This window comes from Columba livia, chromosome 14 (genome assembly GCF_036013475.1).
Source record: "Columba livia isolate bColLiv1 breed racing homer chromosome 14, bColLiv1.pat.W.v2, whole genome shotgun sequence".
Taxonomy (NCBI): Eukaryota; Metazoa; Chordata; class Aves; order Columbiformes; family Columbidae; genus Columba; species Columba livia.
The window spans coordinates 19,240,548-19,257,867 of record NC_088615.1 but is presented as its reverse complement, the minus strand read 5'-3'; the positions used below and the strand labels follow the sequence as shown (position 1 = coordinate 19,257,867).

Genomic DNA, 17,320 nt, shown 5'->3' with positions numbered 1-17,320 from the left:
AAATACCGCGCGGCCACACCGGTACCTCTGGAACTCGAAGACCTTGGGCTCACGTCAAAGTTCCGCCAGGAGAAACTGAAAGACTTTTGGCACGGTATTCAGTTGTAGTTTTTAATTGATTATTTACAGAGGCACTTAAACGCTGGATGCTTTTGAGAGAGACGTTCTAAACAGTAAAAGTAGTGTACTAGGAAGAATATTTTCCATATATATAAAACTTCCAAGATACAAATGATAACAGTTTTATTCCCAGGCATGGTCTCTCCACAACCCTTTCATGCTAGTGCCGCGGAGCAGCGTTACATTGAATTTAACCTGCCAGCTCTGCAGCAGCGGGATCTGTGTTTGGAGAACAGCAGGCGCAGCACGGGCATCGGGAAAAGAACGATGATCATAAGCTCAGCAAGTGAGAGAATTTACACACAGCTGGATTCCCGCTTCAGCAACCATGTCCCATTGGTGTCTGGTGGGTACAGGAGCTTGAGAGCAACAGCTTTTTTTTAAATACTATCCACATCTCATTCTGCACCCCGTAAATGCATAACTTGTATTAAAAACAAAAGGATTTGCCATACTTATGTATTCTTTTACAACCACTTTAATACAAAGAAGCTAACTACACCCTACTTTGAAAGTCTGCTGGTGAAACAAAACTATGGTTCAATGAAGCCTTCTGAAAAAAATGAAAAACACGAGGCTTTTAGCAGGTATTGAAGACCAAATGCATGTAACAGCTTTGATACAACTGAATAATACAGATTACGTCACACACAACTCGGAATCTGTAGGTAAAAAACCCCTGTTTCATAAAGCATTGCTGATGGTACTTCACCTTAAGAAAACCATTCGATTCTTTCAAAGAGCAAAAAGGTTACAATTATCTAATTACAGAGAAAATCAAAACCAGGGGGAAAATAAGAGCCCTTTCAATGGCTTTGGCTGGCCCTCCATCTGTTCCGGATTACCTCCCCACTCCTCATTTTCTAAGTGTTTGCCCACTCACACAAAGCGTTGAACTGAGACAGCCCAAGAACAGAGGGATCTGAACTAAACCCAACCCCGTCAGAGCCCGAGCCTGGAGCTGCAGCCGCGGGCACGTGCCGCGGGCACGGGAGAGCCGGGAGCCGGCAGCACTGAACGCATCGCTCAGCACCGTCACAACGGCCCGGTGACACGACTTACAAAACCAGAACGAGACGAGGAAAACCTTCAGCTGTCCTAAACAATACGGTGACTCCAGCACACTCGCTACGACTTCATAGGGCAAATGGAAGTTGTCACTCTGAAACCGTTATTTCTATTAGATCCCAGCTTTAAAAATAGACTGGTATTATTTCCGTGACTGATTTTTCTTTAAATAAATGCAAATGATGTATCCAGTGAAGGCACAGTTGAGGGCTAGAACATCACGTTCTGAAACTTCTGTGCAATTAACATGTTGCCACATTATCTCTTGTTTATCAGCCACTCAGGATTATATTGTATCTGCTCCTCAGAACTTTTGCACCATATACTCACTCCTGCATTTACTACAGATCCATCCTTGGCCGTGGAGGGAAGGGATGGAGAACCCAAAGTGCACCAAAACCAACCTTCTGTATAAACCATCCTGCTTTTAGTAAACAGTAACATTCTAAAGAAGAAAAGCACCCCACTAAGGCTGAGATGACCCCTGGTTTGGGGCTGTTTGTCACCAGCATCAACAACTGATGCAAGAGTCTGTAAATAAGACTGAAATCTCTGTCAATACAGCTTCTGCTTCCTGTATTTAAACAAATCTTCCACGGAATCTTATCTTCTACAACACACAAGAAGGCAACACCTGCAAGCCACATCTTCATTTGGGAAGGACTTTCAATGATTTTTGTGAAACGTTTACCCTCAAACACAAGTGCTCCCATGCGAATTTTCACTAAGGTTGAAATTAAATTCGACCGTTGGCTACATTTTACAGAGTACCATCCTCTGTTGGAAACTACTGAATTAATCATTCATCTTATTGAACGTTTATGTTTATTAATTTCTTGTGAAAGAGAGAAATGTGTTTCTTAAAGCTCCTACTACGTAATAGAAATCTTAACAAGCCCATCGATATTTGCGCCAATTAGCACATTTCCCAGGTCCCACTGTAAACAGAAGGTACAACAGGCATTAGCAAAAGTGACATTTTCTTCTGCCTGCCAGCAACTTGGCCGCAAACAGAAGAGACTTCTAAAACAGGAGAGCATTTACCAAGAGACAAGCAAGAAAGCTGAGTGGGGCAAACGTACCTTCCGGCCTCAAACACTATTGAAGCACCTCCCGCAACCCCAGGCTGAGGAGTATTAGCAACCCTCCAGCCCAGGGAGGGCAAAAAGCCACTAGAACTCACTTCACACGTGGGAAATGTGGCTGTCGTTGCTTGTGGAAGGCACCGGTGCTGTGAGGAGCCCGCACACGCCGGCCCCAGCCTCTGTCCTCCGTGCCGCAGCCCCTAACGCGGAAACGCTTCTGGCGGCAGAGCTGCAAGATCACGGAATCGACAGGGCTGGGGAAAAGGAGGTTTGCTAAGAACAGCTTTGGAGCTCCTGGCCTCAGCGATCAGAAGCAAAGGCGGAACGCATCACAATGGGTTTCTGGCTTCTCCCCATCACTTTTTTGGTCGTTTTTTTTTTTATTTCTTCTTCTTGAGAGCAGACAGCACTCAAGAAAAGGTCATATTTTTCCATACCGGGTCATTTATCAATAACTTTACCGGCTCAAAAAAGCCATTTAATGTCTGCACTGAACCCAGCTCACCTTCAGAGTGCCTCACAAACAACCGTTTGCATTGACCACCCAGTGCTGCAGGATCACAGGAAATTTGGCATATGAAAGTAAATAACGCTTATGACAAATAAATCAGAAGATATTTAGTTATTATCACTCTACCTGCACACCTAAACATTTTGCTCACCCTTAAAGGCTGTAAAATTGGGGCTCCCTAATATTTGCCTACAGATAACCACGGCTTGTATTAAAAAAAACCAACAGCTTTCACTTCCATCCGGCCGCCTCCCCGCTAACCAGAATTTAGCGGCGTACGTGTTAATTAGGGGCTATAACAAATACCCCAATTAGGCCTAGTTAAGAACCCCGTGTCAGCCGGAGCGCCGCTGCCCCGGCCGACGGGACGCGGCCCCGCACCGACCCGCGGGACCCGGCGGCCGCAGGGCCCCGAATACCCCCGCTGCCCGCTGAAACCCGCCCCCCGGGCCCCTCGCATCATCAGCCCCTCGCAAGCGCGGCCGGGCCGGGCGCGGGGGCTCCGGGCAGGCCCCGCCGGGAACGCGGCGCCGCAGCCCGGGGGCCCGCGCCCCGCACGGCCGGGGCGTCCCGGGGCCACTCCGGTTTCGGTTCTTGCAGCGTGTCCGCATCACCTGTGCACCGGGGCCGTTGTTCCGCGCCCGCCAGGCCGGCTCCGCCTTCCGGGGCGGTTTCGTTAATTTTATGTGGGTTTTCTAAATTAAATTAAGGCGCTCCTCGCGGCCCGGCCTGCGCCGGGAGCACCGACCGGCGGCCGCGGGGGAGGAGCGGAGCGCAGCGGGCCGGGCCGGGGGCCCTGCCGGGCTTAAGCAAGGGCCGCGGGCGGCCCAACCGGAGTCACCTTCGCGGCGGGACGGCGGGGCCGGACCCCGCAGGCCCGAGCGCGGCGGCGGGGCCTGGCGGGGAGCGGAGGGAGGCGGAGGGGGGCGGCGGGGAGGGGCAGCGCGGGCGGCGGGGGGACTCACCATCAGCTCGATGGTCTTGTCCTCGATCACCGAGTCCGGCTCCATCGCGGCGGCGGCCGCTCCGCGCCCCGCCCGCCCCCGCGCCCCGCGCCCGCCAGGCCCCGCCGCGCGCCCGCCCCCCGCGCCGCGCTCACGCACGCATGCGCCGACGCACGCACGTTGCGTCCTCCGCAGCGTCAAAGCGCCCGGAAGAGCAGCGGAGAGGCACCGCCCGCCGCGGCGCCGCCGGCCACGGACTACAACTCCCGGCGGCCCCCGCGGCCCCGCGCCGCCATTGGCTGCGGGCCGGCCCCGGTGTGCCCCGCGGGGTCACGTGCCGCCGCGGCGCGAGCGGCGCTGCCGTGTCCATCGGGCCCAGCGGGTCCCGCAGCGCCCGCCGGTCCGCACCGCTGCCCCCGCGTGCCCGTCGCTGGCGGCAGCGGCGCCGCCGGGCGGCCCCGGCCGATCCGCGCCCTGCAGAACCGAACACACCGCGCGGAGCGGCCGCTCGGCCCCCGGGCTGTGGGGGGAAACCAGCCGCTGGGGCGTTCAGCAGCTCGGTGAGCGATACGTTCGTTCTACCCGAGGCGGGGTTGCCGCGCTAGTGCCGAACCAGGAGCCGGTTTAGTGGCGTTGTCGTGCTTCTGCGCCCAGCGCAAGGAGGGGAGCGCGACCAGCCCGTCCCGGGGGCTCCCCCGGCACCTGCCGGGAAGCGGCTCCGAAATCCTTTGAGCTCCTCGGCGGCGGAAGTTGTGCCCTGGCGGTGCCACGGCCGGGGACAGCGGAGTTCTCTTCGGAAACCTCTGGGGAGGAAGGAGGACCACCCGAAACGAGTTGCGGAGTCAGGGACACCCTGGGGCCGTTGTCACTGTCACAGCAGCGACTCTGTCAGGGCTGCTGGAGAGCCGCGCTTTCACAAGAACAGCGCTTTGCGCTGGGAGCCGGTTGCTGCCAGTCACAGCACCCCTGGCCCGGCTTCTCCCGGATGGCTGAAGACCCAGGAGAAGCTGAAGCAGCTGCCGGTACCCCGGGAAACAAGAAGCGTCCCGGTGCCACCCGGCACTGCGGCACTGCCGGGACCCGCGCTTGCGGGCTGCAGCTCTGCTCGTCCACCGAAGCACAAACGGGGTTTGGGTTTTACGTTTTCCCTCGTAGAACAGTGGTCACACAGAAACTCGTTAGATTTTTAGAACAACCAGACTTAAGTGGTGCAAGTTTTCTCCCAGAAATGAAAACAGACCCCTTGAAAAATACCACCTGTTGTAAACTGTGCTTAATTAGGAAAGCATTATGAGATGCGGAATCACATGTGGTGCTGTTTATTTAATAGTTCTGTTTAATAGATCCCACTCTGCCCAGCCACGTGCCCCAGGACCGGCCTCGCTCGCTCAGGGGATCGTGTCCGTGCTTTAAGCAGAGAACCTGTTTCTCCATCGCTGTGCTGCTCCAGCTGCTGGGGAGATCCGGCCCATCGCGCATGTGCTGAGACGGGATTATTTACCAAATGCCGATTGACAGCACTTGGAAAACAAACAGATGGGCCTCGCCAGAGGAGCTCAAAATAGTTTGGGTTGGAAGGGACCTTCCCAGTGCCCCCCCTGCCATGACAGGGACATCTTCACCAGCTCAGGTTGCTCAGAGCCCCGTCCAGCCTGGCCTGGGATGTCTCCAGGGATGGTTCATCCACCACCTCTCTGGCCAACCTGGGACAGGCTCTCACCACCCTCAGGGCAACAATTCCTTCCTCTTGTCCAGCCTGAATCTCCCTCCTTTAGTTTAAACCATCACCCCTTGTCCTGTCACAACAGGCCCTGTTAAAGTCTGTCCCCATCTCTCTTATTGGCCCCTATTAAGCACGGAAAGGCCACTGGAGCCAGCGCCGGGGGGGTCACAGATCAGCAGCACCATGAGCTCAGGTGCTCTGGGTGACCAAGGACACGCGGGCTGGGACCTGGTGACACAGCAGGGACCGAGCGCCTCGTGGGCATTGGGAACTGGAAGCAAAAATGTCGTGGGCAGCTCTTACCTGGTGTAAGAGCGCAGCAGCAGCAGCAGCAGCAGCGACGCGCTCCTCATGAAATGGACTCGGCAGCTTCAGCCTAAGCACTTTTTTCCGTTACCTGTTAAACCCTCTGCCAAACGGTTGAGAAACGGAATATGAGCAAATGGAGATGGTGCAAAATCCTTTCTTGTTGACAACACACCTGCTTTACAGGACAGGTCAGCAGAAATGTAGGTTTTTCATTTAAAATGCTAAAAAAAAAAACACCTTACCGTGAGGTTTAAATTATTTTGATAGAATTTAGAAAGGTGACCCGAGAGCAGCGAGTCTCTCCCCATCAAACAACTGCTGCTACGCAGGGTCTGGGGGTGAAACTTGGCTGTGCCCCCAAAGCTGCCCCGTGTAGGTTCTTCTGGACAAAATGAACACCAAACACCGCTGCCTCAAAGTGCCTCTGACCGAGACTACAGACCCAAGTTCACACACCAGACGCTCTATTTCTACGTGAAAAAACATCCGGGGGCTTTTTCTGCCAGAGCTGGGCAGCCAGGCCAACAGCAGGGCCACATCCTTCCCAGCCTCACATCACGACCCAGAACACGGTTGACATGGTGCTTTCCAAAGCACAGCGGTACCGGCAGGTGAGTTTTCTGACTATGGAAAGAGGTGCCCAGGACAAAGGAAAAGAGAAAAAAATAAATGCAAAAGAGAAAAAAGGGCAACAGTTCCTCTGTTTATTTGAAGAAAGAGTAGATCTGTGGTCTCATTCTCGGTGTGAATGGTTAAAGCGTCGTAATGATGGACGTCACAGAAGCAGGTGAAACTTTGACACTGCAGCATGAGCTGCCAGGTGGGATGGGACTTGCTGTCACCTGCTTTGAACTGCACAAAAGGGACCTGGGGAAAGGGGCCTGGGGGTCCTGGGGACAGCAGGGTGACCATGAGCCAGCACTGGGCCCTTGTGGCCAGGAAGCCAATGGTACCTGGGGTGGGTTAGAAGGGGGTGGTCAGTAGGTCAGAGAGGTTCTCCTGCCCCTCTGCTCTGCCCTGGGGAGACCACACCTGGAATATTGTGTCCAGCTGTGGCCCCTCAGTTCCAGCAGGACAGGGAACTGCTGGAGAGAGTCCAGCGCAGCCACCAAGATGCTGAAGGGAGTGGAGCATCTCCCGTGTGAGGAAAGGCTGAGGGAGCTGGGGCTCTGGAGCTGGACAAGAGGAGACTGAGGGGGGACTCATTCCTGGGGATCAATATGGAAAGGGGGAGTGTCAGGAGGATGGAGCCAGGCTCTTCTGGTGACAACCAGGGACAGGACAAGGGGCAATGGGTGCAAACTGGAACACAGGAGGTTCCACTTAAATATGAGAAGAAACTTGTTGGGGTGAGGGTGGCAGAGCCTGGCCCAGGCTGCCCAGGGGGTTGTGGAGTCTCCTTCTGTGCAGACATTCCAACCCACCTGGACACCTTCCTGTGTAACCTCATCTGGGTGTTCCTGCTCCATGGGGGGATTGCACTGCATGAGCTTTCCAGGGCCCTTCCAACCCCTGATGTTCTGGGATTCTGTGAATAAAGCCGTTTCTAGGAAAGAAGAAGAGCCAGGCAGTGGCACAACGAGCCAGTCTCTGGGTTTGCTGTGGAGCTGCCGGCTCAGGCCCCCCCAGTTCCCTGCGTATCCAGTTCCCAAACTTGGGATGCCTTCCCCAAAGCCCCAGCCTAACAACATCTGCTCACTAAAACCTTCATCTTAGGCTCTTTACAATGGTTTATTTGGCTGTTTGGATGGGGATCAGAGGTTACTCAACGGCCAGTAACAAGTTACAGTGTGAGAAAAGGGCAGATACATTTCAAATGCTCCTGCTGGAAGAATAATTATTGAACTTCCAGCTGACAGGATTAAGATATAAATAAACATTCTTGTTAGTGCAGGGATGACTGCACTGGAGTCCGAAGGAGTTTATTCTTCCTTCAAATAAACACTTTGTAGCCAAAAGGGGGTGACACTGGGTTTGATGGTTTATTTTCTTTAAAGAGCTGGAAAACATGAGCAGATTCAGAGGGATTCCCCAGGACGGATCCCGCCCCCCAAGTCCTGCAGCATCCCCCGAGCCCCTGCCGGGGCAGGAACGGGTCCGCGGGACAGTCCCCGTGCCCCGCTCTGCGCTCGGGAACCGCCTGACATGGGCACCCCCGGGATGCTCACAGGGGACAGTTCCAGTTCATTCAGCCGCAGGTGCAACCCAACTCCATCCCGGCATAATAAAACAAGGTTAAGTGGAGTCTGGAAGTCCGTGTGGGGGAAGGCAGAGTGGCAGGGAAGGGACAGGACATGTCGATGTGAGAAAACCCAGGGGGTGACGGCAGAAACCCCATCACGGAGGTGGGCAAGGTGGCCACAGCCGCCCGCCACCGTGACGTGGGTTTAAAGCACCGTCCTGCCCTCCCCGCCCTGCAGAAATAGGATCTTGGCGCCGAGCGAAGGCGGCGACCTCAGCTCCTGACACCGCCGGCTCCACCCGACACGGGAAAGTCCCGGCGCGTTATCTGGGATGCAAAGTGCGAAATCCGCCCCGTTGGCTGGTTACCTGCCCCGTTCTGCATGGTTACCTGCATGGTTACCTGCATGGTTACCTGCCCCATTCTGCAGGCGCTGACTCAGCAGGAGCTCCCTTGGGCCGTCCTCGTGGGGTGTGGAGAAATGGAGCTGCTCCTTACCAAAAACTGTCTCCAGGAACAGGAGATGGTCCCTCTGCCCGTCCCCATCGCCTGCCCCGCAGTGGGCCCTGCAAACAACTCCAAAAGACCTCTGTGTAAGTAAAGCACTGAGCAAACTTTGCAAAACACTATTTAAATAGACATAAAACCCCTTTCTTTAAACAGAGATGATCTCTAAGTAAACTTTTCCCTTCTTGTTCTCTGATCCAAGTGGCTTCAATCCATCAGTGTCAACCAAACTGCAGGGATGCGATGTCCTGCAGAGCGAAGGGTGACAATGGCAGTGGGAAGAGCTGCAGAGCATGGATCCCTGGGCAGCTGGTTTGCAGTGGCTCCAAATTTCGGGAGCAGCATTTCAAAGCTCACAGTACATTCCAATATCCAGACGTGCTCAGGGGGATGGCTGCATGGGGCTGGTGTAGGTGGGTTTGGGTCTATCCTGGCCAAATGGTCCAAGTGCAGCGTCACTCCCCTCCGCCCTGGCAGCAGCGTTGAGTTGGTGACCTGTAGGATGACAGTTGTTTAGTAAAATGCTTTTTGTCTAAGGTAACCATGCGTGTTTCCAGGCCTCCCAACAGCTCTGGTTTCCCTGAGCACCTCCCAGATCCCAGCCCAGAGGAGCAATTTGGGAGCCACGTGCTGTGCGGAAGGAACTCCTGCCCTGGCATTAAACAGAAGCTGTGGGTCAGAGGGTGCTGTTGCCTCTCAGCTGCGGGGGTGGTTGTGGTTGAAGGGAACAGGCCAACACATGACAGCTTGATGTTTGCCCACCCATACGGACACACAGCACACAGCGTCATCCTCAGGAGCTCCTGGTCTGGCTTTTGGAGAGTTCCCCTCTGCTCTGCCCTGCCCTGGGGAGACCACACCTGGAATATTGTGTCCAGCTGTGGCCCCTCAGTTCCAGCAGGACAGGGAACTGCTGGAGAGAGTCCAGCGCAGCCACCAAGATGCTGGAGGGAGTGGAGCATCTCCCGTGTGAGGAAAGGCTGAGGGAGCTGGGGCTCTGGAGCTGGACAAGAGGAGACTGAGGGGGGACTCATTCATGGGGATCAATATGGAAAGGGGGAGTGTCAGGAGGATGGAGCCAGGCTCTTCTGGTGACAACCCGCACAGCTGGAGCTGCTGCAGCAGAGGGGGAGACCTGGGGAGGCAGAGAGAACTGGGGGGACCCACCCTGAAAGGGATTCAGGGGGAAGAGCAAGGAGCCCAGAGCCGCCCCAGCATCACCGGCCATGGCCCAGCCCCTCGCAGCCCCTTCCCCACGCACACGTCACCACTTCACCAGCAGCTTAAGGTCACCTCCTCGTCCCGCTCGTTAGCGAGAAGGCAGGATTCACCCTTTGATTTATTTAAGCACCGACAAAGGCTCTAAAGCGTTGAAAGTGCAATTTTTTCACCACTGGCTAAAAATAACCGAGTGAAATTCCAGAGCTGCCTCCGGGCGTCCCAGGACAATGGCATTTGTAGCCTGCACAGGCCGGGCTCCAGCTCCCGAAATAACACGTTAGAAAGGGCAAATTCTGTCTTTAATTACAGCTATACAAAAAGTAGCGTCTCAAGAGACCATTATCAGAATATCTGAGCACACAGCACCAAATTCAAAGGGAACCAGGGAATGCAGTAAGAGCCGTATGGACCTACTGCACATAAAATAAAAACTCAGTGGGTATTACCGAGGGCGGAAGACACACGCAGTTGAAGCGTTTAGAAGAGCTCCAGCCCTTTGGCACAAGAAAAGACATGCATTGAGACAGCAAGCGGCAGCTGAGGATCCGCTACATCCCACCGCCACCAAGTTCAAGGGTGAAACGGCGCAGGGACGGGACCCCCAGGAAGCACTTTAAACCTCAGCGATGCACAGGAGCAGCTCCACGTGACAGACTGGAAATGACCCCGTGTTCATCCTCGTGATTCCGGCTAACGAAGATGGGATCCCTCCCGGGGAGATGGTTATTGAAGAGCCCGCGGTGGAGCAGGCGCGTGGCGAGCCGTCCTGCCCGGCTTCAGATACCAACCTGCAGGTACCGACGGCTCGTGTCCGACAGCGCGCGGCCGCGGCCCCGCCGAGCTCCCTCCCGAGCTCCGTGTCGCGTCGATCCCGTGTGGTCAGGTCTCCGGATCGGGGCTGCGAGGGCCCACCCGACACGACCCCGCGGGCTCTGCAACACCTGAGGCAAAAAAGAAGACTGTAAATCAGCATTTTCATAGATGAGACAATCCCCCCAAACACACGAAGGTTTTCTCACCAAAACGCAAAGGGGAAGCAGCCGTGGTGGTGAGGATGGGAGGAAGCAGCAGCTGCCCGGCACGTCTGGTGCGCAGCATTGGCGACACCGAGCAGGACAGTTCTCGGCCATCCCTCGTGCTTCGCTGCTCCTCGCTGTCCCTCGGAATGCAAAACTGAGTCGCAGAAACCAGGTTTGCTGTTGCTGCCAGGAAAGGGGCAACTGGGCAATGGTTTTTAATTCTGTCCATCTAGGTGCCTGGTTCGGACAGCTGCTGAGAGTACCTGGGTGGGTTTCTGGGCGCAAGAGCTGCTCCTGGCACACGTACCGACTGATGGGATTATTTTTTGTTAATAGATTGTGCTGATCTCAGCTTGGTGCTGTTATCCGCACCATGAGCTGACTGGGGATGGGTTTTCTGCAGCAAGGTCATAGCATGAGATACATGCAGCAAAGCGGTTTTGTGCATCATTTTTATTTCTGTCCCAGCAGAAACATCTCATATCTGAAAGCTCCGTTATCCGGAGACACGAGGACCGTGAGTGGTGCTCTCCTGTCCGATACAACTGCGGATCAAAGCGAGCGAGGCAGCGAGTACAAAACCTGAGGTTTTTCTGAGCCCGCAACAGGCAAACAGCTCCACGGCCCCGATGCTGCTGTGCGCCGGTGCTGTGCGCCGGTGGAGGCTCCGCTCCAGCTGGCAGGTGATTAGAACATCCTGTAAGATTCCCCGTGCCCATCACGTCTTGCACCCCTGGCCCGCCCAGCTGCGCTCTCTGGGGCAGTCACTGGTGCGTGCAGCTCGGACACAGGGACCAGAGGCACCGCCCCACCCAGCAACTGTTGTTAATACAAGTATTATTAATAATTCAAGTATTATCAATGCTTCTGATGCGGATCTGTCCCACACCAAGGCAGGGGGGCAAAGGCTTCTTCGAAAGAAAGCACACACCCAGGTGTTCCACGAGTGCAGTACTATTGTTGTTATTATTATTAGTGTACCTGCAGGGTGTTTTTCAGCTGCCTCAGTTCTTCCCAAGAGAACCTCAGGTAACACTCCCAGCGCAACTTGCTTGGAACTTGGGTCATTGGTGGGTTTCTCCCCTCTCCTGAAGTGAGATTTCTGCTGCAGCTTAAAAGAACAACTCAGTACGATGAAGAAATAAGACGTTCACAAAGCCCAACTATGAAACTTTCACCTCAAAGCTCAGGTGCTGACCTGACGCTGAGCGCAAAGCGGGTGCTTCCTGGACTGAAGAAAACAAATCAGGAGTCCGTACTATATTCTTAAATATGGTTTAATACTCTTCTCCATTTCTGTACATCACAACACCAAGATATCACTGCTTGGGATCTCTCTGCAGAGGCTATATAGTATGCGAAGGCTAGGAATTTTCACCCCCGTTTAATGTGTTTGTATGTGTAAGTGTAATACATATCAGTATATATTGATATACACATCAATATATAATGCAATATATATCACTGAAGAGAACACATTGATTAAAGAAATACAAAAATTTGGCATCATTTCCAAACTTAAATAGTAAAAATAAAAACTACAAAAAGGAGCTGCATACCCTAATGTATGTGAAACGACAAGCAGTATATTCAAAAAAAAAAAAAAAAAAAAAGTAAATTTACATCCAATTTTTCTGGTCTTATCATGTCACGTCAGACCCATTTACAATGGCAAAATCCAGAACATACCGCTAATGTGCTCCCCGCGGGTTCGCGCAACTGTGCGGCGGACCCAGCGACCCCTCCCGTGAGATCCCAAAGGCATCGCCGGGTGCTCCGCCAGGATTCTATTGCTCACAAGGAATTTTGGACCTCGGAAAAAAACCCACAAGGTGGCAGAAGGTTGAAGACAAGCTCTCCCCGCCCTGTTCAATGAGACGGGATTACGGGGACAACAGGCAGGCGGGCAGCGTGGAACAGACGCTGCGGGAGGCACCGGCGCGACCGCGGCAGCGCCCAGAGCCCCAAAACCAGCGAGACCGGTGCGTTACCGCGTGCCAGCCGTCACTGCGCCCTCCGCCTGCGCGACACCCAAAGCCCTTCGCTCCTAGCCGGCTGAAGTGCATTCTATATAGCAGGCGGGACAAAAAGCTCGTCTGGAACGCTGAGGCGTTAACCCGTGAAGGGCGCGTTGGAGCTCAGCATCAGGTTTCCAGGAGAGACTGGCCTAGTGCTGGGACACGGGCGAACCAGGGCCGTGCGAACGTTCAACAGCTTCGAATCAACTACTCCAAATGCACCAGCACTAAGGTTTCAGTCAAAGGCTCCACTGACTAATTATCCCTGTAAAACGCCCGCTTCCATTAAAGAACTGTGGGTTGAAATTCACACAATCAAGGAAACCTCATGCAGTCCTAAAGCAAAAAAAAGAAAAGCTTACTGAGGAACAAAACCAAGCAAAGTGTACCTTACTTCACTTAAATCATGTTTATTTTCGTCAAGACTGGAAAAAAAAATATCCTGAAGGCTGCACTGCTCCAATCCAAATTAAGCCCAGTTCAGCAGCATTTCCATTGCAATCAATGAAGTGCATTTCCTAGTTTGCACGAGCGGTGCTTCTGCAAATAGATTAAAGCACGTTTGGCTGGTAAGCCTCCCCAAACCCTCTCAATTTGCAAGCCACACGTTATAAGCCAGCACTCCAGGTAAGTGCCTTCTCATTCCTTTCAAGAGAATGAATGGCTCCAATCTCATTCCATTGCTTCTTCTGCAGTCTAAGCTGAGAATGCCATGTAAATGGGTCACGGTGCTGCAAAGTGCAGCAACTGATTTCTCCAATCAAGTATAAAGAAACGAACCAGTAGGATCTTACTTCTATTAATTTTTGAAGGAAGAGGTTTACAGCAGTTAATGTATCATGAAGGTTAAAAAAATCATTTTCATAAAATACAAGAGCAACCAATTTCACCATTGAGTAAAAGTAAAAACTGGGATTCTTTTTAAATTAGTCCAAAGTGGCATACAGGAACTTAGTAGTTTGCTGCTGTACTGACACTATGACAAACCAAAGTGTAGGGTTTTGCTTTTTTCAATCCAATGCTTGTGGATCAAGTTCTGGAAATGTTCCAATTCTAAGGCAGGGATCTGTTGTGTTTTCCACCATGAGTTTGCTCCTTGGGTTGGATGCTGGAGGGGCGAGGCACGTTTTGCCGGACCCAGGTCGACTACCTAGTAGTCATCGAGGTCAAAAAATTCATCGTCTCCTCCTTGGTATTCCATTCCCTGGAAGTCCACTCGGTACCGCAAGATACCTGTGAAAAACAACACCTTTTAGCTCCTTCAGGATCTTAAAGAGCATTTTAAGCAGTTTGCTGAGCCCTGCCTGCACGTAAATTTAATTTTCAGAAGCTGGCTTGGCACTTGTGTTGCAAATTAGGCTCAAACCGATGACTGACAGCAGACATGAGCTAAAATGCCACATCCATGTTCCACTTATTGCCAGAAGGAAGAAACACCTACCGATCCGGTACAGCCCAGCTTTCTGCAGGAAAAGCTGAGCCTGTTCTAGGGGACTCACTCTCCAGGAGAACACCAGTACCAGATCACTTGTCCCAGTACAACTGCCCAGCTCAGGGCCTGGCCATTAAACTCAGAAGGCAGATGGCACTGAGGTGACTTCTACAATGGGGCAAAAGCAGCATTTAGTGGCTGTTGTCCTTCCCACCTGGGTTTCTAGGAAGCCTTTATGCCTGGAAACATGTACTAAGGTGAAGGGTATTCTCCCTTCAAGCCCCCAGTGAAACCCACCATGCAAAGAGTCCGGATCCACCAGGACAGCAGGGACTCCTGGAATTACAAACTCTGAGAACTTGGAAGCCTGTTGCTCTTTATGCAGCCAAACAATTCAAGATTGTTTCCTCTGCCTGGTGTTCTCTGGCCCCTAAAAATCCCTCTTTACAAGACGCTCACCTCTATTTTACATGCATCAACCTAAGCACAGATGAGTGGTAACAGCTGGCTAATCAGCAAATAAGCAACAGCCTTGTCCTGGGATCCGGGTCTGGGGAGAACAAGGTGCACAGCAGACAGGTTTGCTCTACCCTACTCATGATTTATCAGCCTGAAGCACACGTGCTATCTGCACCCCTGCCAGACAGCTAAAACTGGCCAGCAAGCCCAAGAGAAGGATGTCAGAAGCTTCGTTTCTCCATTGACTTGGCCTAAAAATATTTTTATTTGGAAAAGAAGTGGAAGACCAGGGAGCAAAGCACAGGGAAGTTGTGAGAGATGAGTAACAGACACCCGGCTGCTTCAGAAATAGGGCTGGTGTTTGTCCTCCCGCTCTGGTACACAGCAGGGCGCGCTCTGCCGCAAACAGCAACAGTGCAGGGACACGGAGCAGCTGTTCACGGCCCTTCCGATACCCAGGAGCTGGAAAGAAGGACAGTCGGAGCACACTGAAGGACACGGGGACCCGAGGAACACAGCCCGCACTGACAGCTGCGCCACTCGCACAGCATCTTGCTGAATGTGGAGCAAACTCACCCGCAGATCCCTGACGAACGTGATAGTTTCTTAAACTGGTAGGAGTAAGGTTAACCTGTTAAGCTTTCCACTTGTATTGGCCCCAGGTTATCAAATCAAACATTAAAAATAGACAAAACGCATTTTTCCCTTGCAGTTTACCTCCAATTCCTCCAAATCCTTTCACAAATTGAGATCCTTCCTGTGATTTGTCTGTAACAATTTCCAACGTTGCTCCAAATTTCTTGTAGTTGTTCGCAAACCACTCCAGAAGGGGCATGCTTTCTATCAGCTCGTGTTCCTGGCCAGTCTACGTGCACATTTGAGGGACAAATAAAGAAAAGAGAAGTTAGTGGAGAAGTGGGAGAGAAAACGCCTTGTTTATTCTTCTGCACAACTGTCACCTCATGCAACACTCGCAGTTTTCACAGTTCCTTTGTATTTGCTTTATACCCCGCAAAGTCCAGCACCACTTATTTAACCAGGCACTGTTTACTCTAGGAAATACTGATCTAGGTAAATACAGAGGCAAAAAGCATAGTTTTGTAAGTAGAAGGTTGAGTGATTATTGGCATAGAAACCCTACATCACCGCAGATAACGCTGTAAAACTTCTGCGCACCCAAGGAATCAGCAATTACCCCACCAGGAGGGAAAGCAGCTGGGAACGGCCACCCTGGCAGCCTAATACGGGACAGACAACCGCTCTTTTTGCGAGGGACTGACTCATTTGCCCAGTTTACTCTGCGAAGTAACATAACATAGCCCCGTCAGGGTTTTCTGACCTGTACAGGTAAGAAACTCCCAGGCAGTGAATGACAGATCCACATTTCAAGGACATGTAGAAGCAAACACTGCCTTGCACTTAAATCCATGTCATCATTTCTAGTTGTTCTGTTCTGATCAAATCAGTGCACAATAAATAAGCCAGGAATAACGGTTTGGGACCTTCACCTCCATGGTGGCTACCAAACTCTTCTAGTGGATGGTTTGGTGTGGTCAAACCCCCCGTATTGCCTGTCAACAACTCATTTACACAAAGCCTGGGAACTGGCGGCAGGAAGGATTGAAGAAAGGCAAGTCTAGAATCCAGGAGCTACATTGAAGGTGAACAGGAAGAACCACAGCCTGAAGTCTCATCTGAGTGCCAGGAAGGTCACCGTGCTCAAAACAAACTAAGCTCAGATATCCAGAGTGCTGCACCAGTACACACAGAATAAATCTAGAAGCCTCAAAGCTGAAATACCTCTTTGTCTGTGAAGTGGGATTTATCCTTCTCTTGCTCTGGTGTCAAATACAGGATCTTCTCCTCTGAGAATGGAGAGGAAAAAACAACACATCAGGTCAGGTAAGACTCCGGGTTAAAGACAGCGAGACAGACCGCAGCCAGCGATGGCACCACGGAGGGTCTGGACACTCACGCTGCCACTCTTTCTAGCTGAAGCTCTGTGGGGAACTCAACAGGGCACAACCAGCGGAGAACAACTGTAGTGCCAACACCAAAGGCGGCAGAGGTCCCGCTGCGGGCGCACGGTTGGTTTGTAGTCAGTAAGAATTGTGTTTCTGGCCATAGGGTCAGGCCAGTCTCCGCTCTGTAGTGCATTAGTACCACATTTATCCTTAACCCACGGGATGGAGGATTCATGCCAGTGCAAACTGCCGGCCCAGCACTGCGATCCTTTCTCGCCAGGAGAAGCTTGCTACTCTCAGATTTTTCCCCCAGAGCAGCTGCTTATAAGCCATTCCCTTGATCAAGCCCTTAAAGATTTACATGAGTACTTAAAAGGAGCCTGTAAGGATGGAGACAGACTTTTTAGAAGGGTGTGTTATGACAGGACAAAGGGTGATGGTTTAAACTAAAAGAGGGAGATTCAGGCTGGACATGAGGAAGGAATTGTTGCCCTGAGGGTGGTGAGAGCCTGGCCCAGGTTGACCAGAGAGGTGGTGGATGAACCATCCCTGGAGACATCCCAGGCCAGGCTGGACGGGGCTCTGAGCACCCTGAGCTGGTGAAGATGTCCCTGTCATGGCAGGGGGGGCACTGGGGGAGCTGGGAAGGCCCTTCAACACAAACCATCTGTGGTTCTACCTCTGGTGTTCCTCCAGCATCATCTACCCAAGTGCGATGGCTCATGTCAAACCCTCACAGACCTTTCGGTCTCACAGGA

The 17,320-nt window shown here is 52.6% G+C and overlaps 2 protein-coding genes across 6 annotated transcripts in view; both read right to left on the bottom strand.

Annotated features, from left to right (window-relative positions):
- Positions 1 to 3,865, bottom strand: part of FBXW11 (F-box and WD repeat domain containing 11) — a 70,419-nt gene extending 66,554 nt beyond the window's left edge. For 2 of the 4 annotated variants that reach the window (XM_065030380.1, XM_065030381.1), the window contains exon 1: positions 3,750 to 3,865. Coding sequence is in view for 2 of the 4 variants with exons in the window: in XM_065030379.1 (XP_064886451.1) it covers positions 3,750 to 3,794 (45 nt within the window). In the remaining 2 variants the exon portion in view is untranslated. The remainder of the gene's footprint in view (positions 1 to 3,749) is intronic. The other 2 variants (XM_065030379.1, XM_065030377.1) reach the window with 2 other exon arrangements.
- Positions 3,866 to 11,948: 8,083 nt separating this feature from the next.
- ETF1 (eukaryotic translation termination factor 1) overlaps positions 11,949 to 17,320 on the bottom strand; it is a 28,825-nt gene continuing 23,453 nt past the window's right edge. For both annotated transcript variants that reach the window (XM_065030383.1, XM_065030384.1), the window contains 3 exons: positions 16,399 to 16,463; positions 15,316 to 15,463; positions 11,949 to 13,940 (listed from right to left, as the gene is read on the bottom strand). In XM_065030383.1, the coding sequence (XP_064886455.1) occupies positions 13,858 to 13,940; positions 15,316 to 15,463; positions 16,399 to 16,463 (296 nt within the window). In that variant the 3' untranslated portion in view covers positions 11,949 to 13,857. The remainder of the gene's footprint in view (positions 13,941 to 15,315; positions 15,464 to 16,398; positions 16,464 to 17,320) is intronic.